This window comes from Leguminivora glycinivorella, chromosome 16 (assembly GCF_023078275.1).
Source record: "Leguminivora glycinivorella isolate SPB_JAAS2020 chromosome 16, LegGlyc_1.1, whole genome shotgun sequence".
Taxonomy (NCBI): domain Eukaryota; kingdom Metazoa; phylum Arthropoda; class Insecta; order Lepidoptera; family Tortricidae; genus Leguminivora; species Leguminivora glycinivorella.
The window spans coordinates 6,606,839-6,630,911 of record NC_062986.1 but is presented as its reverse complement, the minus strand read 5'-3'; the positions used below and the strand labels follow the sequence as shown (position 1 = coordinate 6,630,911).

At 37.4% G+C, this 24,073-nt stretch overlaps 1 protein-coding gene across 2 annotated transcripts in view; it reads left to right on the top strand.

The window, feature by feature from the left end:
* LOC125234523 (mucin-2-like) overlaps positions 1 to 24,073 on the top strand; it is a 60,752-nt gene that overhangs the window by 19,591 nt on the left and 17,088 nt on the right. Inside the window, exons 2-5 of one of the 2 annotated variants that reach the window (XM_048140788.1) lie at positions 16,457 to 16,660; positions 17,440 to 17,602; positions 18,576 to 18,677; positions 22,968 to 23,060. In XM_048140788.1, the coding sequence (XP_047996745.1) occupies positions 16,457 to 16,660; positions 17,440 to 17,602; positions 18,576 to 18,677; positions 22,968 to 23,060 (562 nt within the window). The remainder of the gene's footprint in view (positions 1 to 16,456; positions 16,661 to 17,439; positions 17,603 to 18,575; positions 18,678 to 22,967; positions 23,061 to 24,073) is intronic. The other variant, XM_048140790.1, reaches the window with a different exon arrangement.

Genomic DNA, 24,073 nt, shown 5'->3' with positions numbered 1-24,073 from the left:
ATTATTTTTTGCCCTATTCTAACATATTTAATTACATTACCGGATCCGGTACCGGATCCGGCGAATTTCACCGGATCCGGTAGCATGAAAAAAGCACCGGATCCGGCCGGATTACCAGATCCGCCGGACCGGATTGCAATCCCTATTCACGGCAAACCGGAGCGACGTATTGACGTGATTTTTTAAGTGGAGATAGTTGAAGGGATGGAGAGTGACATAGGCTACCTTCTGTCTCTTTCTAACGCGAGTGAAGCCGCGGGCAAAAGCTAGTATTAATATAAAACAAAATAATTAGGGTCAAAAGTACTCACGATTCTAAGTAGTGTAATTACCATACAGAATAAAATTACCCAAATCACAATATTCTCCATATAATATAATGGCAAATTAGCACACAATGTACTTTTACTCGGATCTCGTATTTGCGATTTCGCCGATCGCATTCCTGTGCGCGACGAGCGCCGTTGTGTGACACAGATCTTGAGGCCGCCGTGATAAAGGTGCGTTCACACTGGACACGGTTATCAGATCACACTGTTGTGATTTCGCACGTAGTTCCGGGGTATGATCGTGACAGCGCTATGCGCGGTGTGTGGAAATGGCGAAAAATAGAGTCAGTAGCAAAAATTTCCTAAACAGCTGAACTCTAAATTGTTTATAACTTATAATAAATAAATATATATTTACCTAAGAGAGTCAGAGACTGAGCAAAGAAGTTTAACCTATTAGGTATTGATAAGACATAAATCATATTTCATATTAAGACTATATCGGTCAGCAAAAACACCCCTTTCCCTAAAAAATTTTATAGAAATTACAGCCGATTTAAAATTAATATACTTAGGGCCACTTGCACCAACGAAAATGGAGGGTTAACCCAAGGGTTAACCCACCATTTTATATGGAATTTGACAGTTGACAGCCCACTAACCCTGAGTTAAATGGTTGGTTGGTGCAAGTGGGCCTTACCTAATTAGTCTAATTACATATGAAGAAATCACACAATTTTTTGGCCTTCCTAATTAAAATATTTTGTCCTTTTAAACTTTAGTATTGATGTCAAATAGCCGCTTAAAATTTTGAATGTCGAAAAAAATTAACATAGATTACATTGCCACTATTTCCAGTAGGTATTACCACGAATAGGTACTTCAATCAAACATTAACGTTTCTGTGGTATTTTTTTAGGATGAAAAGAAAATAAACAACAATTATTAGATACCGGTGCATGTTAAACATCAATATAACATTTGAGGAAGTCACATAACGTAACACTACGGAATTGATTATGTAGATATGATTCAATATTACTATCAAATATCGTTATTAGAATACATTTCTTTTAAACTGAAGTTTTTCCTGGCTCCAGAAACTTTCCCTAAAACAGTTCATTTTTTGTGGATGTTTGTATCCTAAGCTTAAATGCGTAAAATAGGAAAAACGAAAAACCGAACCAGTGTTTTAAAAATGACACCTATTAGGACGCTGGACGTGTATTGTACAAAGTTTTAGGTTGCATCATACCATCTGTCACCGTTAAAGCGTTCGTTAAATTTTATTGTATGGGAAGTTCCATAGACGTCTGCTGGGTGACGATGATGTGTCTGTCAAATATGGTTCATGCAACTGACCCTTGCACCCCTTGCACTAATAAATCTGATAATGACCCTGGAATTATTTAATTAGCTTTGTACAAAGACTAACCAATTTCAAAGTTCAGAAACCCTTTTAAAAGTTTCAAAGGAAAGTGAATGAAAATATTTGCTCACAACTAAACAAACTCGTCGTAGTCTAGTAAACACAAGACTTTGTTTATTTTAATCTGTGGTCACTGAGGTAATTTAAATGTTTTACTTGACCGCAAAACTATCTCTCCTTCAGACCAAGCGATTCTAGTACTTATTCCGGTGGTGTAAGAGCGTTTACAAGCTGTTCAGTTGGGTATTTTATTGTTGTGGCTTCTTCAAGCCAGCCAGTTGTAAAAATGTGCGGAAGTTATATGCTGCCTCTTTCGTAATGTTCTTTTTTTAATTTTCATAGTCTATGGTCGCTGCTTTGTTTATTTTTGCATAAGTATCGTTCGTTGTGAATCCTTGGTTTTTTTATCCACTATGTTTATAATGAGTATTTTCATTTTAAAACAATTAAGAAAATTATGTTATGTTGAAAGTTGGCAATGCTATTGAATAATATAGGTACCTAGTACGTAAGTACAACGATTTTAAATATAGTTAAGTAATAAAATTTTGTGTCATATGTTAATATTGTGGCTTACTTATACTTGTCTGCACTTTAACGAAAATAAATAATAAAGTTTTACTAAGTTAAATTAATTCCATACCATAATACATATTTATTTTAATGATTCAAGTATTCCGTATAAACATTATGTTATTAAGAAACAATAACATTAGTCTTATAAATTAAATATTAAACACATTGACATTTTAAAACAAATCAATTCCGCATTTGCGTCAGATTTAGGACTATTATTCTTCTTCTTCTACTATTATTGTATTTTTTAATATTTTATGCGCATAGATAATATAGATAATACATCTAAAATGGTTTGTTTGTGACGACTTCGTCTCTGTGATTTATTTTCCAGTACCACACCTTGAAAGTTTATTTTGAGCAGTCTTAATCATAGAAAATTCAAATAAGGCACCAGCAAGATTGGTAAACACCTATTTATATGCTGAAAGGATCACAAATATGTGGCTTCATACACCATAGACGATGGAGATAGTTGAAGGGATGGAGAGTGACATGGGCTACTTTTTCTCTCTTTCTAACGCGAGCGAAGCCGCGGGCAAAAGCTAGTATGATATCAAGCTTACACACTGAATAGTGAAAAAAGTATCCTTAGATAAAGTTCTATACTTACTGGTTCAGATGCATACTGAGCGCATTATGAATTTTATGGTGCCCTATTGATATTCCGAAATAAAATACGCCGATTTTCGGTACGCCGACAACGATTCGCCGACGTCTTTTTTGGCCGAATAACGATTGGAAGATTCTCATTTCGCATAATATTCGTTCGTAAACGGAGTCGGTAAGCAGAAATTTGATACGCCGATTTACTTTTCGACGAATAATCATTTAGGAATTGTAAAAATTGGCCGACAAAAAATTGGTCGAAACACAATAGGGCGAGTGCTCATTTGGTATTTTTTTTTTGGTGAGTTGGCTGGAACTTGCGTACAAAGTTTTCTGCGGATTCAAAAATCTAGTTGTTAGATCGTTTATAAGAGTAACTCACATTTGATTCATTTACTTATTTATATTAATCATCATGTTCTGATTCTAAGGATTAATTTTAGTAAATTATGTATTGTTGTTTTCAACTCACCAAATTTTTACTTTTAAAATATATATTGTTTGTTTAAGAAGGCTACCTAATGATTCTCCGACAATTTTTTAGCCGATTATTGATTCGCCGACAATGATTCGCCGAATGCCATTTAGCCGAATAATCAAACTATCGCTGTCACTTTTGGTCGAATAACGTTACGTAGAATCTTGATTCGCATACAGTTCAGTTCGCTTCTGTGCAAATTATCCGAACTATTATTGGACATTTTACATTTAGCAAAGTAATATTTTCGTTTAGGCCACGTTTAGTCGAATAGGTGGCCTAAACGAAAATATTACTTTGCTAAATGAAAAATGTCCAATATTAGTTCGGATAATTTGCACAGAAGCGAACTGAACTGTATGCGAACCAAGATTCTACGTAACGTTATTCGTTCAAAAGTGGCAGCGATAGTTTGATTATTCGGCTAAATGGCATTCGGCGAATCGTTGTCGGCGAATCAATAATCGGCTAAAAAATTGTCGGAGAATCATTAGGTAGCCGAATTTTATCACAAGGCGAGCCTCATTTAAGAGACAAAGACTGCTATACGGAAGAGTTTGACAAAAGAACGTCAGCGCAATTGTCTATGCATAACGTGTGCAAACCATAACTAACTAGACAAATTGTATAATGTGACTTCTGACATCGGAAATGATGGTTATTTGACATTTGTATCGAACTAGGTGGCCATATAAGAGGAGGGGGCCCCTCACGGGCCCCTCCTCTTATATGGCCACCTAGTCTCTATTCCTCAAAACTGAAAGGTGATGGTTATTTGACATTTGTATCGAACTAGGTGGCCATATAAGAGGAGGGGGCCCCTCACGGGCCCCTCCTCTTATATGGCCACCTAGTCTCTATTCCTCAAAACTGAAAGTTACAAGTTACAAGCGGAAGCTTTCCAACTTGTGATATTAGACATTGACAACCACTTGTAAATTGTAAGTTGTAGCTTCGAGAAATGGGCTGTTGATTTTTTTTCTCAGCCTATTGGAGAGTCCCACTGCTGGGCATTTGGACAAAGGCCTCTACCCTGGCTCTCCATAATTCACGATGCTCCGTTATTTCTCTCATTTTCTCACTCGCGGCAAAATAGTGATAGAGATTCTACGTCCTATTTTTCGTCAGATTATCCATTAACCTATAATATTTGACTAAGCTAAAAACTATTGAACAAATATAATATTATTCTTTACAAAATAATCACGTTCCAAATAGATTAAAAACAACACTAAAAAATAGTCATAATTTGAGGAATCACACTCAATAGATCGCACGATGAATACACAACAACTTGCGGTTGGTTCCCGAGACCTTTATCTGACGAAATACAAATAAATGTGACTTTCCAACTCAGAAGATCTCTTACACTTGCATCAAAGAGTATTTTATGAGAATTACTGTTAGAATTTCAGACGGACCTCTTTGCAGGAACCTGACCTAACATACAATAGGTACTTACATATAACTCACCACCACCAGATAGGCAATATCTGCGGTACAAACTTACGAAGATGTCCTAAAGCGCATGGTATATTGTGTAAGTCAGGGAGGACCTTGCAACTCGGATATCCGACTGGCTAACTGCGGTCAACACTGGTCTTAATGACTTCGAAAGATCACTCCTCGAAGATCTTAATTTACTGAATAGGACGTCATTATTATCATCATGAGTCACCACAAAATATGTACAAGCATCGCGATCCAACGCGGCAATGGCCTTCTGGGCTCTACCATCCGGCGCCGAGCTTGCTCCTTTTTTTATTTGTACCTAAATATTTTTATGTACATATATTTATTCGGTAATAGATTAAATTTACTCGTTTAAGTTCTTTTATGTTTTTATACAACACATGTACAATCCCCGTGTAGCCGAATGGCATTTCTCCGACGCCAAACGAAAGCGATACGCCGCTGGCTCTGTCGCGCCAATACGCAAGCGCGATAGAGATAGATATCTGTAGGCCTAGCACATGATGGCCGCGGGCGTATGTCGCCGCGAGATAGATGACACGTCTTTGTCTAATTGTATTAATGACATAAGGACAGGTAGTCTATCTCGCGGCGACATACTCCCGCGGCCATCATGTGCTAGGCCTGCTACTAGCGCTTCGTTTCGTGAGCGTTTCGTGAGCGATTGTGCCATTCGGCTAGCCACCCTGATTTTATTAATAAACCATCCACAAATAAAGCCTTTCAACTAAGAGCAACCGGTCCCTCGTATCTCTAGCAAGGTCCTCTGGACTCCCTTCGATAACTAATATACAGTATAATTTAAAAAGTACTTTATTGTACTTGAACCGCAATGTTTCTTGTCTGCTGGAGAGCCACAAATATCTATTTGCGGTTTTCTGCGTGTATACCAGTATTGATGACAATGCATTCATAGATAGGCCATTGTGTTCAATAAGTTATAATGCTGTTAAAGTTGATTTTATGTCATTAGTCATTATTGATTGTCTTTACGAACCGATGGGTTCCTAAAGTTTTGAAATTGTGTAGCTATTCATTGACAACACTAAAGTAAAATAACTAATTAAAGTAATAGAAATAGATACATAAATAAATTTATTTCGTTGTAAACGATTTCATTCATTCACTCTTTCTCAAATTCTAATAATTATCTGTGTTCACATTACACACACAGATAATTATTATAATTTTAATTTTTTGCCCGTGTGGTGACGGGTTAAGAATTTCACCACCCCCTTTCTTCCCGTGGGTGTCGTAGAAGTCGACTGTGGGATACGGGTTAAATTGTGGCGTAGGCGAGAGGCTGGCAACCTGTCACTGCATGTCACAATTTTCGTTTTTTTTTCAACCCCTTTTTGCCAAGAGTCGCACTGAAACTTGAGTAGTTCATGTGCTCTGCCTACCCCTTTATGGGATACAGCCGATACAGGCGTGATGGTACGTTGTATGTATATGTATGTAATTTTTAAAACCGTTGCAAAAAAAATGTATCGTTAGTTAGTAGTCTTAGAAAAATACAGTAACATAATTGAGCATCAACGCAAATGGTAAAATACCTAAAAAAAAAACAATTGTTGTACACGAACTACATTACACATAATACAAAATCAAGTCCGAAAATCGGTAGTTAAATGTTTAAACGTACGCAATTATGTTTTTTTAGCATTTACTATCCTAATGGTGATTTACTGTATTTTATTGTTTTTTTAAGAACATTTTTTGCTCTATAAGGCACAGAAATCTTCGATTTTTTGTTTTTGTTATTTTCATTACACTTACCTATAACGTTTAACATTTTTTTTAAGACTAATCGTGATGAGAATGTTGTGATGTCAGCAGTTCTCGAAAAGTTTGTACAAAAATTAAGGGAAAAGTTAAATTTGTTTTTATTAATTCCTATTTTGTTACCAAGATTTTGTTGATGAATTGAGATTTTATTAAGTTTTATTTCGTCATTGAGGTTCTCTAGTATCTATATTTTCTTAATTATAACAATTATCGTGTATATATCTTACGAAAGTCGAATTATATTACTAAATGTTGGTAACAAAATAGGATCAATTAAAATTTGCTGACGTGGCATTGTACAAAGTTGACGGGAATTGCTGATGTAATAATTCAATTGATTTTTTTTGTATTATCTATGGTACTTATGCATGGTTACTTAATATGGACATAGACATTAGACATAAACAATGGATATATTGTAAATGTTCACACAATCGCCAGTTACCACGCTTACTTGATTATATAGAGATTGAAGAGGTTATTACTTGCCAATTGTTTTTATAACAATACCTATAATACACGTAATAAATAATGTCTGTAACGCTTGTGTGATACATATGTCAATAATTATCACGTACATTAAACGAAAGTTGTATAATGTGAGACAGCGTCTATTTTTTATGTTTTTTATTTACTGTGTATATGTAGTCTGCTAGTCAGGACCAAATATGTATGACTGATTAGTTTTTTTAAAAGCAATCTCGATATTTATAGTTATACTATCAATCTCGATATTTATAGTTATACTATAAATGTCGAGATTTAGAACGGAACTGACCCAACTCAACGATTTAATTTACCGTTAGATCGGTATCGTACTAAAGATGCGAGTTATATGTATACTAACATCGCAAACGTTCAAGAAACAGTCTATCCTGGCAGGCAATTATGGTCGCGCGATAAATGATAAAACATCTGGCCGTCCCTATCGCACTTACTAATAGTGCGATAGGGACGGCCTGATATTTTATCGTCTATCGCGCGACCATGCTACCCGTGCTGATTTACCTTTTTATCGTGCCAATATTTGCGTCCACGCTGGACAAAAAGTTGAAAGTCAAAGACAATATATTAGTTAATAGTCCGTTGCTTCTGGAAAGTTATGTATGAAAATGTTGGCATAATTAATGGAAGATTTTTTTTGATTGGGATATGTACATTACAGGCCGAAGTTATTTTTCATCAACCCTCCCCATCCCTCCCCCCTCTGCGTTACCCCTCTTCCCCCACTTAAATAGCCGAAAATGCGGTTTTTCGCGATTTCTGACTAAACCATTGTAGATACAGAAAAAGCGTGTAGGAAAAAAGTAATCCTTGATAAATTTACTACAAATCGTTCATTGACACTTTGGTTCTAGCACTTATACGTTTCGCGTGATCCATCACGAAAGTTGGTCCTTTACTGCAATTTTCTTTAGTGAATGTTAAGTTTTCTCCCAAATTGCTTACGAAATCTGTTTGATATTACTAAAATATTATAAACTGAAAATGAATTTCAGGGGGAAAAATCACTACCATGGGTGGGACTTGAACTCACGGCTACTGGATTGATACTCCAGGGCTCTACCAACAGCTACCAAAAGCTCATCCTCAGTCATAGATACACTATATAGATCAATGGTACTCCTAGCGACTACTACCGTGAAAATATTACGTCTTAAATAGTTACTGGAATTCCAAGACATATTGGAAATTCCACCCATGGTAGTGATTTTTCCCCCTTAATTTTATTTTAGTCATGAGTTACAATATTTTAGTTATATCAAACAAATTTCGACGATTTCGTATGCATTTTTGGCGAAAACTTAACATTCACTAAAGAAGATTGCAGTAAAGGACCAACTTTCGTGACGGATCACGCGTAAACTATAAGTGCTAGAACCAAAGTGTTAATGAATGATTTGTAGTAAGGGGTGACGCAGAGGAGGGAGGAGTGGGGAGGGTTGATGAAAAATAACTTCGGTCTATAATGTACATATTTCAATTTAAAAAAACCTTCCATTAATTATGCCGTAATTTTAGCTAATTTCCCCCTGCTATAAGAGGATATGGTAGCGAAAATGCTAAAATGGAAAGGAGCCCCCCTCTCAACTTGGGAATTTTAGTTAAATATAAAAGTGTTATTAACTAGATTTATCGAAAAAAAATTGTCCATTAAGAACAACTCAGTCAAAAGATATTTCAAAAAAATCTTTAAAATCGAGGTTCCGCTCTCGACTCTTTCCTCCTTCAAAACTTAATCAATCGGAACGAAATTTGAGAATCTGAATAACAATGAAATAATCTATGTCGGACCGTTTAGCTTTTTTGGTTAATTGTTACCAATCTTGAGTATCACACCTTTTTTTGCGCCACAATGAAAAAGACCGTTTTTGGAAATTTTTGATTGGCTCTAGAGTCTTTAAAAAGCAGAATATCAAAAAAATCAAAACGGTCCGACACAGATAAAAATAATAACAATCTGTGTTGAAGAAATCATTGCTCTATCTTCAAAAACCAGGGAGGAAATAGTCGAGAGCGTTTGTATGGAGAATTGACCCCTACCGTATCGTCTTAAGTATATCTTGTTTGTTGTAAAGCTTCTTTTTATGTCAAAAACACCAATTCCTGGCCCAAAATAAACTTAAAGAATTGACAAATGTTCAACAATACCGTTCAGTGTTGTCATGGATGTAAACAAATGAATCAGTGCGCGTGCGCACTCGGAAATGTTCCACATGCGTTGCCGTGTGCGCATACGAGTATGGAATATAAAACACCGATTACCTACTTATTTACAACGCATCATCTCTATTATAAGATGCAGTAGTTTATAAACAGCTTTACAATATGATTGTCCAATTAAAACTATTGTAACTATTGTAGGTAAAGTATTCAAGTGTAGTATATCTGTGTATCTATTGTAGTTAGTTAAGGAAGACCGGTGTCACTTTATTCTGGATTAAAATACATATTAATGTACATAAGTAACTGCAATCTACTTAAATCTGCAGCTTATCTCAGTACGTTACTTATGTACTGCAGAAGTGACTGCATACGTACGGTCAATCAATTTGAATCATAGGTCTCTAGGACCCTGTTTTATTGACATCGTGCTTTATTTGTCATGAAAGTCACTTTGACGTTTACTGTGAAAAGGTTCTACAGTGGCCCAGGATTCAAATTAGTTGACTGTACATATCTACATATCTAAATTACATATACGTAGGTATCAGTAGGTACATATAAGAAAATTGTAATAGAATATTGATATATTGATTTTATTGGATACAAAAAGTCAGTTTGAAGATTTTGAAGCACAATTTAAAAATTGGTCAGTATTATCCTTATTAATTGGCACAAGTAAGTTACGATGGCTATGGCTTTGCTTTGTTGCCTAAAAAATCACAAAATTAAAATTTTGAAAAATCTCCCAACATAGTGGACCGATTTTCATGAAACATGGGTAAGAAACACTCCCGACTAAATCTAAATCGGTTCATCCGTTCGGGAGCTATGATGCCACAGACAGACACACACACAGACAGATAGACAGACAGACAGACACGTCAACCTTATAACACCCCGTCGTTTTTGCGTCGGCGGTTAAAAAATAGAACAAAATAACAGATGTCATAAAATGCTCGAGCTACGAAAAATAAACAGAAAGTGAGAAGAAAATCATTAATTTGTTTACGTAAAATTGGTAATAAACCTAAAATCCACAATAAAAGTTCACCTCCCTTAACTATGATGCAAAATGCGGTCGAAATATCTGCTGTCATGGCGATTAGTCATTGCTACCGTTGTGAACTGAACCCACGTGGTCTTGCCCCATCCTGACCTTTGGATGTTATAACAAATTAATCAGTAACAAAACAACATGACACACATATGGCAACCGTGACCAGAAACCTTACATAACTAGGAGGCCAATTTTGCTTTAACAATTTGGTAGGATATTTGATGTTATTTCGATACGACCTTTTTTTTTCTTAGCCTATTGGAGTGTCCCACTGCTGGGCAAAGGCCTCTCCCCTGGCTCTCCATAATTCCCGATTCTCCGTTACTTCCGGCCAGTTGTTTAGGAAGTCGTCAAGGTCGTCCCGCCATCTTTGCCTTGGCCTGCCCCGCCCACGCTTTTTCGTCGATACGACCTTAAGTTAGGAAAATGTCAGGAGATTTCTATTATTTCATGTGAATTTACAAAAATTTTCAGGTACCTAAACGAATAATTTTTTTCTGACACAAAAGGTAAAAAAATGTGCGTGGAGTTCCTCCGCGCGCAAGAAGTGAAACTTCGTGATGTGAAAATGAAAATAGGAAGAGGTATTTCAAAATTCGAGTTGGCATCACTGAGCGTTAAACGTTTAACAATGTCAATGAGCCACAGTTTCACTTCAAAAATAGAAAAAATCAATACCTTAAAATGCAGAGTACCTACTATATTAGCTTGGTTCTTCCAGTAATCAGCCCATCATTCATCACATACCTTCGCGCATCGATAACTGCATATGAGATGACTTAGAAGTGCCGAAATTTTGAAACGTAATAAATACAAAAGTCTTGGCAAAGAATACCATTTTGTACCTTTTGGCGTAGAAACTCTAGGTCCATGGGGTCCCAGCGCGAACATTCGAGCAAGTTGTTCACAGAAATCGCAAAGCGTCTGGTTGAGGTAACTGGTGACCGAAGAGCTGGCGACTTCCTCGCACAACGTACACACAACGTATCCTACTGAGGGACCGATTGGCTATGCAACTGGGATCTTGATTACACACTCTAATTACATTTTCATGAGGACCTATGAGAATCAGCAGCGGTTTTCGCTGATTGTTTTAGCACAGTCAATATAGTCATGTGCCTTTTCAGGGAAAATTGTGAAGAGTTTATCCTGTCATAGTCAACAGGAAATAATCACTAGTTTAGTAGCCATATTAAAACAAAACATTTTTTTTTTTAATTGAAAAACCATACCAAATTTGAAAAACAGAAATGACCTCTCAGTGAATACCTAATTTATTCAGAGTAATATGACAATTATAAATTACTAGATGACCACAGATTAACCGACAATGCTGGCAAATTAACCTCTGTGGTCGCAACTCGCAATACTATGTTATGATAGGCGTCTTTGAGCAGATTTCCTCATCTTGTTTATTATAATTGTTACGAGCAATTTGTTACACTGGTTATAATTTTAATTGTTTGTCTGCGTGTGTATTGAACGCATCCCTATCCTATCCTATCCCCCTATCCCTATCCCTATCCCTATCCTATCCCCTATCCTATCCTATCCTATCCCTATCCCTATCCTATCCTATCCTATCCCTATCCTATCCCTATCCTATCTATCCTATCCCTATCCTATCCCTATCCTATCCTATCCTATCCTATCCTATCCTATCCTATCCCTATCCTATCCCTATCCTATCCCTATCCTATCCCTATCCTATCCTATCCTATCCCTATCCCTATCCTATCCTATCCTATCCTATCCTATCCCTATCCTATCCTATCCTATCCTATCCCTATCCCTATCCTATCCTATCCTATCCTATCCTATCCTATCCTATCCTATCCTATCCTATCCTATCCTATCCTATCCTATCCTATCCTATCCCTATCCTATCCTATCCTATCCTATCCTATCCTATCCTATCCTATCCTATCCTATCCTATCCTATCCTATCCTATCCCTATCCCTATCCCTATCCTATCCTATCCTATCCTATCCCTATCCTATCCTATCCCTATCCCTATCCTATCCTATCCTATCCCTATCCTATCCTATCTATCCCTATCCCTATCCCTATCCCTATCCCTATCCCTATCCTATCCCTATCCCTATCCTATCCCTATCCCCTATCCCCCTATCCCTATCCCTATCCCTATCCCTATCCCCTATCCCTATCCCTATCCCTATCCCCTAGGTTAATGGTAGGATTTAAAATAAGTGCCCCTGCCCCTGCCCCTTGTAAATGTCCCTGTCCCTGTCCCTGTCCCTGTCCCTGTCCCTGTCCCTGTCCCTGTCCCTGTCCCTGTCCCTGTCCCTGTCCCTGTCCCTGTCCCTGTCCCTGTCCCTGTCCCTGTCCCTGTCCCTGTCCCTGTCCCTGTCCCTGTCCCTGTCCCTGTCCCTGTCCCTGTCCCTGTCCCTGTCCCTGTCCCTGTCCCTGTCCCTGTCCCTGTCAAATTATCATGCTAGGAGGTGAACTTTGAAAAATCCTTTCTTAGTGGTCCTCTAAGGAACTTCCGTGTCAATTTGAAATCTCTTGAACCAGAAGTAAAGATAAAAACTAAACCTATACTTATGGCTATTTTGGATATTTTAACCCCATTGCACAACAACAGGGGAGAAAATTTCTTTTCCACTTCATTAGATTTTAAAATCGTTGTATTTATCGTGTTCAGCGACCCGATAAACCATAAAAACGTCCTATGAAGTTTCGAATAAAATAGTCAAACTAATCTTCTTCCCCATACAAACTTTGAACCCCCATTTCACCCTTTTAAGAGAAGAATTTTGAAAAATCCTTTCTTAGTGCTCCTCTACGCCATATAAGGAACCTATGTGCCAAATTTGAAATCTCGAGGACCAGCGGTTTCGGCTGTGTGTTGATATATTATGTCAGTTAGTCAGTTTCTTCTTTTATATATTTTTTGATATTTAAACCCCATTGCACTACAACAGGGGAGAAGGTATTTCACTTCCGCTTCGTTAGATTTTAAAAACGTTGTATTTATCGTGATCAGCGACCCGATAAACCGTAAAAACAATACCCATATTAGTTTTTTGACTTTATCACCCCCTTTTCACCCTTTTAGGGTTTAGATTTTCAAAAAAACCTGAAACACGTCTTTAGTCATATGTTTTTAGGTTCTCTCCTATGAAGTTTCGAATAAAACAGTGAAACTAACATTGTTTCCCCATACAAACTTTGAACCCCCATTTGACCCCCTTAGGAGACAAATTTTGAAAAATCCTTTCTTAGTACTCTTCTACACTATACAAGGAACCTACGTGCCAAATTTGACATCTCTAGGACCAGCTGTTTCGGCTGTGCGTTGATATGTTAGTCAGTCAGTCAATATCTTCTTTTATATATTTTTTTGATATTTAAACCCCATTGCACCGGAACAGGGGAGAAGGTATTTCACTTCCGCCTCGTTAGATTTTAAAAACGTTGTATTTATCGTGATCAGCGACCCGATAAACCATATAAACGATACCCATATTGATTTTTTTACTTTATCACCCCCTTTTCACCCTTTTAGGGGTTAAATTTTCAAAAAACCTGAAACACGTATTCAGTCATATGTCTTAAGGAATCTTCCTGTGAAGTTTCGAATAAAATAATCAAACTAATCTTGTTTCCCCATACAAACTTTGAACCCCCATTTGACCCCCTTAGGAGGTGAATTTTGGAAAATCCTTTCTTAGTGCTCCTCTACACCATATAAGGAACCTACGTGCCAAATTTGAAATCTCTAGGACCAGCGGTTTCGGCTGTGCGTTGATATGTCAGTCAGTCAGTCAGTCAGTCAGTCAGTCAGTCAGTCAGTCAGCTTCTTCTTTTATATATTTAGATAGGCGTCTTTGAGCAGATTTCCTCATCTTGTTTATTATAATTGTTACGAGCAATTTGTTACACTGGTTATAATTTTAATTGTTTGTCTGCGTGTGTATTAAACGTTCAGCCGGCGTATCATGCTTCTAATTTTATCACTTATCCACGTGGATAAGACATCTGTCACTCTCACACTGACATACTTGCCAAAGCGTGACAGATGTCTTATCCACGTGGATAAGTGATAAAATTAGAAGCATGATACGCCGGCACGTTAATGGTAGGATTTAAAATAAGTAATTTTAAATGCAAAAGTCTACTCATATTATTAAATTAAAACGGGACTTAATCGCGTAAAACTTACGTTTTATATTTAACCCGACGTTTCGGACATGACATTACGTCCGTGGTCACGGGTAGACTGGCTGGGAGTTGTATCAACATCTTCTAGCTGTACGAGTTTATCGAACTACCCGCACTTGATTGTCACCAGTCACTTTTACGCTAGGGTTGCCACTCTGCCTACATACAACACTCACGACATCCAATGGTATGGGACGGGAAGTTTTCTCACGTTTACACTTGCCAATCACTGGATTCCACGAAGATGAAATCCCTTGCCCTTCATTTTGATTGAAATTACGATGTTTCCTGATTTCAATCGCTTCACGTACTTTCCTGCTATAGTAAAGACGTTCAGTTGAAAGGACTTTGGGATTATGCAGTTCAATCCAGTGGTTCGGTCCTGACTCTAGCAAATGCTCGGCAACCGCAGACTTATTTATTTGTCGTTTTTTGACCGCCGCGATATGTTCTTTGACCCTTTCCGCTATCTACTCATCTCATTCCTTTTATCTTGTCTTGCCTGTATATAATATACTGTATTAATAGTTATATTTCCTTCTGCATAATTTCAAACTATATTATTATGTTAATTAGTTAAATAGTGTTAGTAGTAATTGAAAATATTTAAACAATTAGGTACCAAACCAAGACATAACATAGTGGAGAAGATTGGGTCGGAGAGCGGACCCTTGCACGAGTCTGAAAGAAATGCTAGGTTTAAGAACAAGAATAATTTAACCAATTTAAAACGGAATTTGATTTTGATCTTCATTATGAGTAGACAAACAAGATAAATACTTATACAAGCTTAACAGTATTCGCATTCCAAAAACTAAACGGTTTATATGTACACAACCGAATCCTTCTACTTAAGCAAAATTCAAAACCTTGTCGAAAACATTATACAACATAAATACATAATAATGATTAGTTAAGTTATTCTGCTGCTTGGAGGCGGCGAGAATTAAGTTGATTAAGACGCAACATGAACTAAATATCTAGTTGAAAGGAGCCAATATGGGAATTATATTTAAATAAACCCATTTTCTAAAAAAGAAATAGTGCGATAAAGTAGGTACAACTTGGGGAAAATATTTGCAAAAAAATTCTAAAATCCAGGTTCCGTTCTCACTATTTCCTCGTCCAAAATCATGATGATGAAAGTTTCTCTAAAACGCCTCGTTTTCGGACTAATCAATTTGTTTTAGCCATGTTTTAAGGACGCTGGCGCATGAAAAAACAAAAATAACAAAATTGTCGGAGTCCGAGTCCGACACATACGAGATAATCCGTATTGAAAAAAATATTGTTCTAACTTCAATTGCGTGGAGAAATTACCACTCCTTTTGCGTCTTAAGTAAGAATTTCTGAGCCGGTTTGCATGATAAAGTAAAGATTTAATTCATAGCAAGGACTTCAGCTTGGCTTCTAGGTCATAGCTGTACAATTATCACGATATTCACGATTGTTTTGATTTGTAAAGGATATTTGCTTATCTTTTATAATAGTGTTTGTCTACGGATGAAAAATTATAAAAAATACTGACAAAAACAATATCTGAACTTATTCATATTTTATACACACCAAATTATATAACATAATTACTTAGTCGTCTAGTGTAATGCATATACGGGGTGAATAGGTCATATCTCATACTAAGCATTTAAGCAACTTTTACTATGAAGTTTGCGCCGAGATCGTGAAAATCGGCTTTAATTTTCATACTCACATTTTGGTATGTTCTAGTGGCCAGTCAATTTTTATTTTGTGATTTCGGTGTTGGTCCCATAGTAAAAGTTATCCAGTGTGGCCTATATGTTCACCTTATCACAGATATGACTAAGTGAACATCCTGTAGGTATTTTCACACAATCCACAGCCCTCAGTGCTCATATAAAAAGAGTTATAAGTAACTCCTATTAACCTTCCATTTTGTCCACAGAAATACTCCCAGAAGCGCTTCGGACGAAATGCATCCGATGCACAGAAAACCAGAAGCAAACAGCAGTGAAAGTGATCAAGCGAGTGAAAGCCGATTATCCTGAGGACTGGCAGAAACTAGCTTCGAGATGGGACCCCACTGGAGACTTTACTAGATACTTCGAAGAGGTGTTGACTAGAGACCACTTCAATACTATTCCTAACGGTAAATATCTGACAACGTGACAGTGAGACTATTTGGCAATATACGTACAAGTGGGGATAGGGAGAGATACGAGTACTACCTTCGCAGATTTCTAATTCTCTTTGTTCATATAAAAGTAAAAGCTATATTTACTTATGCCAGCAAGCGCACCAGTATACCTACTTATATTAACCTCCTGGGGTTCAATGTCCTAATACTAGGACAAAATACCTACGATGAAATTTTAATCTGGGTCAAAGAGAATTGAGTTGCTTTTGTTTTGATTCGTTTGATTTTTAAACAAAAGAAATTCAGCCCTGTTTTCTAGTACCATTGTTTTGCTTGGAATTTTTTTGTATGGTGGGCCGCTAGAGTGTTTGTGAGGCCTTACGCCTTAGGCTTATGTAGGTCAACTTATAGGACCGATTTCGGCGCGCTTCTGTAACCAGCTTGCAAATTATTGAAATTTATAAATAACTTGTTTAAAGGAATGTTTCAAACAAAAACCTAATTAATTAACTTAAGGTTGCTCGGTATACAAAACATGAACTTGCCCAATATTGCATTATACTAGTGGAATCAATTAGTTATTCCTGTTGTAGGCCCATCATTAATAAATGACAAATGACTGCTACATAATAAACATAAGTACTTGTTTATTATTTTCTAGCTTTTAGTGAAGCTTATGAAACAATCTATCAAAGTTTAGAGACCAAAATAAAAACCTTATGGAAGTTAAGACTCTTAAGAGGCCATAAGAGTACAAGTTTCGTATACTTAAAGATAATTATAATTTACAGGTAACGAGATCCCTGGCTCATCACCGCTGCCGACGCCACCACCGCCTTCACCACCCACGCAGACCACCAGACGACCATTCTCACCACCGCCACCACCAACGTTGCCACCACTGGCTGTGATCCCACAGACAACCACGACTCCACGACCTGTCATATTGAACAGGTATGTTTATACATATATACCATTAATACAGAAATCCAGCTTCTCCACATAGACAACCAGAAGACCATTCTTACCATCGCTTCTTCCAACGTCTCCACCGCTGGCTGTGATCCCACAGGAAACCACGACACCACACAAATCACACAATATTGAACAGGTAAGATGGCAGCACAGCCATTACAGCTAGGTACCCCAGTAATGCAGACCCACTCATTCTTACCACCACCGCCACCAACGTTAATTGGTCATATTGAACAGGTAAGTTTACAGGACCAGTATCATAGTACTACACAAACAACTAGATTTCATCATATACATTCTCATCGCCACCGCCACCAACGTTACCACCGTTTTCTGTGATCCCACATACGACATCTATATCACTAGGACACTTCATATTGAACCGAACTAGTAGGCGAGCCCAACTACATTGGAGAGATCAAGGCTTCTCAAGGCTGTGGTCCTTCCCACATGGTAGAGAATCTTGTAGGTACGAGAACCTAGAATGGCCAACCAGGAGATGTCCGGCTGTAAGGCCTAGTACCAAAGGATTGACGAGGTCCAGGAAGACGGGCTACCTTCAAGCAGCTTAATGTCATAGTATCGCACAAGACAGAAGACAAAGAAGAAAATTAATTTCGAGAACCAAAATACACATCGGATCGCTGAACCAGCGAAGTGAAATGTAACATAAAAGATTGAAATCAAATTCACTTAGGAATTGTATGCATTTCTCATGAGAAAGACTCTTTGTAGGTGGTTTGAGAGGTACAATGGTCCTTCCTTACCTACTTCAACGCCATATAGGGAATCCCATTAGTTCTATATAGTTCTGGTATTTTAACATTTCTTGCTTTATTCGCTAATGCTTTTAACAAGCTAGCTTATAGCAGTAGAGAGTACATATTTTAATTTTAACAAATAAGGAAGATTTCACGTGTTCTATAGAACTAATGAGACTATCCCTCGCCAGGCCTACACCACCACCGGCCGCGCCGACGCTGCCACCTGCACCAGCACCTTCCAGCTCACAACCACCAGTTTCCACTTCAGCACGACCTGTCATATTAAACAGGTTAGTCTTCTCCACTACTTAGCAACTTTCAACTCATTTGCAAAAGTACTCTAGGACTTCTTTCTTTTTACTGTCTTGTCTTTTTTATTCATTTTAACTTATTGATTTTGATGCCATTGTGGATAGATTTAGATCAATCGGGATGTTTTGAGCAATCCCCACAAGCATCCATTTGCTACGATCTTCATGTGTCTACAGAGTAATCGGAATTTGAACAATTAAATCTACCTTACACCAGAATTCGTTTTCTCTTTCTCACGAGAGACACCCCCGGCAGTACTCCGTCATAAGTATGTATGTCTTTTATAATACCAGCCGTATGCTATTTAACTGCTTTACTTTGGCATAGATTCCGAATGACAGAAATGCTCGGGTAATTTCGAAAGGGGAATATTGATATGATGGAAATAATGGTGATTTTTATGCGACTTTCGAAATTAGATGACTTTCGGAACACCTTACATACTTCTTTTGTAGCTGACTGTGCTGTCTACGTAAAATTTTCGATGTACGAAAGAGCCGTGAAAAGGTTAAATGTCAAGCAAAATATCAACGCGAACGGAATTTTTCACATGTCCAAAATATCCGACATCGACAGGCGTTCAATCATAAATCACCATAAAATTAGACGAAAACAAACGCGACTGTATAGTAATCAAATCGTTTGCGTCAAGCTATTCGCTATTATTTATTTGAACTGGTTTATTGTGGCGACTCGTCTGCTAAACTATTAATATGATAACTAAGTGATACATTACTGCGCAAGTTTCCACTCATGAAACTACTCAACATAGAACTAAATAAGTAGCTATTTATTCATTAAGTTCTATGTTGAGCAGTTTCTTTTGAGGTGTGGCAAGAATGCTGGTGGAATTTTCGAGAATCGCAACTCGCAATACCTATACGTTGATTTAGTTATAAACATTAAAATCATAATCTGCAATCAAAAGCATTTTACGGAAACGTACGAATGCGTCATGCTATTACAATCAGTCTCTGAACTAGCCTGACAAATACGAACGTTTCCGAAAAAATACGAAGGAAAACCTTTTCGTGCTACATCTGTATCTATATATAGTTAAATGCACACGTGCCGTATAGTAAACTCGAAAATTACGTAAACATTGAACTGTAACAATTAAAAAAACTAGTAGTAACATAGGAAAGAATGCAGTCTTAATGAAATACAAGTAATTATAAATATATTGAAGAATGTAGAAGATTAAATGGACATTGTTTACGCAATGGTTTAATCGTAGGTATACTAAAGTATTTCAAAGTGACACTTCACAAAAAGCAATAGTGTCAAAGTCGTTTTATCCATTACTACTCATTAGGAGCCCGTTTAGGTCTTGCAGCATACTTCAGGTCATTAGACAATTACACGATTCAAACAAGTATCTCTAATTAGTATTCGTGAAAACACGTGTTTAATACTTGACCGGAATTTAACACGCAACACTTTGTTGTTATGCGCTCTTTTCATATATACTAATGACTTAATAAGCGAACGGTTACAGTACAAACTGTATAGGCCTTTATTGATACCTGACCTCGTATTAGAAATAAAATGAAAAGAAAAACTAAAATATGTATTTTATTCTTGAAATGATTGAATTGTGTTAAATTTTAATTGCTTTCTGCCATAAAATGTATAGGGAGATTTGAAAAAATTGCCGTTTCGTTAAAGACATTTTGGAGAACATCTAGGTCGGTTTGCCAACGTCTGTCAGCCGCATACAAAATTACTGACGAATAGACTGGCATGCAAGTATTTTGTACATGGCTAGCATGCCAGTTGTGCAAGCTACGGGCATGTGTATCGTAGGCCTTATGTGAAGATGCACCAACTGACAGACCGTCAGACCGGCGTTATTTTGTGTCAGAATCTAAAATATAATCTAGGACTCAGAAAATGTAGAATATTATCTGAAATGTCAAAAGTCACTAAAGTCAGTAGGTACGAGCGAGATGCATAGAATGTCAAGATACGTAGAGGCATTAGACGTTAGCGTATAGGTCAGTGTTGGCACTTTCAATGTCTCATGGTAATGGTATAGATTACAGAGTTTCTAACTCACAAGAACAGTTAATAACATGCCAGTAAAAACTCATTATTAAATAGGTACTCTTCCTCAGAACAACAATGATTCTCAGTAATTAGTCATTATTGATAAAGAGATAGAAAAATTCAAAAAACAAACAATGGTAGCTTAAGTCATTAAGGCCCCGTAGTTTTGTGTTGTTCTCCTCACGGTCACTGAACGAACTTTGTATATTTAAATAGGTAATAAAAAAGTAATCGGTGTAATACAACTAGCTGGCGAGAACTGGATGCGGAATATGCGGATGGCAATGGACCGACAAGCGTGGAGGAATGGAGAGGAGACCTATGTCCAAAGACGGGCGCTTTAAAGGCTGCTATAGATAGATAGAATCGGTGTAAAAATTTACATATTAAAACTAAAACTAAACAAACAACTTAACTAAGGATACTGGCTGCATTTCTTCACTGATAGGTGCAGCATCCATGGAAGCAGTATAATCGCTCTAGTCTCTCTAGAAAGGCCTCGAGAGATTGCTGATTCTTTTTAGATTCGTGTTATGATCTAAAACAGCGTTACATATGACCTTAAAAATCTCTGCGCCGGAACCTACTGCACCTTAATATGAGGATGTGCGCATAGTCAAGTAATTGATCTCATTCAAATGCTTTCCCACAGCTACTTATTTACAGTACAATGACTGTAATTACCAGTGAATAAAGGCATAAAGACGTTGGTGACAAGCAGTGGTCAAGATCATTTAAGTTTATAGCGCGAAGTATAATTACATAGTACTGGGCGGATTTAGGTGCGTCATAGCCCCTTATAGTATGGTCCAAAACTTCTGTAGCTGAAAAATTACAAAAAAAAGAAAAAAGACAGATTTCTACTGAATACCTCCTAACTCAAAACTTTATGAACAACAAAAAACCTATAACCAATAAGTCTATGCTCACAATAGCAAGAACTTTCACACGAAGTAAATGATAATTATGGCCACAGTATGCTAAATAAGAAAGTATCTTTAAAATTTGTCCTCAGAAACATCTTTAACAAAGCAGCAATAAGTTAAAAACGCATTAAAACTAAGCGCCTTACCTCGCCTGCAGTGTGCTCCATGAGTTTTAACCTTCGTCATACGTCGAAAGCAATGTCACCGAAAACAATTGTCCAAATTGCTAATTTACTTGGTAATATGATCGTCAACCTCTGTTCCAATATGGGAGCAGCAGGGCTACCAATGTGATCATTAAATTTATTTATTGAATTACTCATTAACGGCACTGAGTAGTTTCTTAGAGAAATTAATTCAGAGCCAAAGTTTGAGACAGCATAATCTCGCGCCAATCATAGGTATGCTATGCTAGCCCTGCAGTAGGGTATTTCACCTCAATGACATTGACACTAGACACTGACAATTCTATGCCTATTTCTGTTTAAGAACCGTCAAAACGAATTTGAACGACTTGCTAATATGGAATTTATATGAAATCAAATTGAGTGACGTCACGGTCAACTCAGTTACTTTATATATTTCTACCAGACTTATTAAATAGAATTGTGTTTAAAAATAAATTCTGTCCATGTTTTTCTTATAATTATCTGATGTTTTATTTCGTGCATGGTATAAAATATTTTATTTTAACTACAGTCAAGTTCCCTATTGTCACTATTGTGAAATAGGCACTGCTGTGTATTGACATACTAATAGAATACCTAAGTACTGACTTACGTAAGACTTATAGCCTGTCAACCAAATTTTGGCAGTAGCAATGTACATCAAACTAAAGTATGGTATCCCTATGAAAGGAACAAAAACCAGCAATGTACGTCGAACAGCCACAGATATATTTTTTTCAAGGAGCTCGCTCCTTCCTTACGAATTAGATAATGTATTAAAAAGGGACGGATATGTGCTAGTTATTTCTCTTTTTGGTAGGGTGGAGATTTCCACAGATAAGATACAAATGACACGCGAATTTCCACCGATTTTCAAAACTAGTGTTGCTAGCCCGCGATTTTTCAAATTTGCCGCATTTTTCTAGTGACAAGATTTGGTTGACGGTCTATATATTGACCGTGATTACCTTTTTGACTTTTGCCGAGCTCCCGATATTGGGACGCAGTTACATGCATCATGATCACGGAAAACTGAAGAAGGCGGGTGGATGTCAAAGTTGCGTAGACAAAAATCAACTCTTACTTACTTACGTACTTACTCAAAATGTGTTTCCCATAATTCCAGGTTCGGTGATGACGGCGAGCTGATGACGAACGGTAGACCAGCGCCGCCGGTGACCACCCGACCCACCACCGTTCGCCCGGTCTACACTACCAGGTAAATAAATAATACATACGTATATGCACACGTACATACATAAACTTACGCCTAACGAACGTCTCATCTCAATCGTTTGTAAGCGTATCGTAAGCTAGCTTTCCCTATCGCTCTTCTGTAGGGGCGCGACAGAGCCAGACTGCGTTTCGATTGCCCCGTAACGTCAACGATTGTCACGTCGGCTAGGTTGGCAAAGTATTCTCCAAAGGGCAGTAGACAGAAAACAAACTGCTAAGGCTTCTAAGACAAAGAATCAACAATACTACTATTCTGCATTATTTAACCAAACAGACTGATTGACTAGCTTTCTCAGAAAACGTTTCGCAAAAAATACATTGTATTAGATGATACATATCAGTATAATAATTTAGACGGCCCGTGAACTCGCATACAATTTTAGTTACATTGCGGACAATTGAGGGTACATACAATTCAGCACACCAATCAAATACCGCTATGTAATAAAACTCGCATCGCATGCGATTTCTCGCACCGTGTAAATGGGCCCTAATAAGAGTGACCAAACTATGAGAACATTAGCACCCACCATCCACTGTAACTAGTGAACAATACCTTACGCCTATTTGATAACATTATTGCACATACGTAACTTGATGCAACGCAGCACAGTTTTGCTAACAGTAGGTAATATTGCAATAAATACAGGCTTGCCTTTGAAACGGTAACAACGAAGGAGTCGTGAGAACTTGTTGCCGTACTTAATATATGAATGAATGCATGACACATGGCAACTTCACGGCAATTATAATGTCATTGAGTAGAACCTGCACGGGTAGCATGGACGCGCGCGATAGACGATAAAATATCAGGCCGTCCCTATCGCACTATTAGTAAGTGCCATAGGGACGGCCAGATGTTTTATCATTTATCGCGCGACCATAATTGCCTGCCTGGACACATACTGGACACGTACGTACACAAGTAGTCAAATTGATCATGCTTCGGAGCGCAAAGCTTTTTCGAATTAGTACGACAGTTTCGTCAGTGGTCGG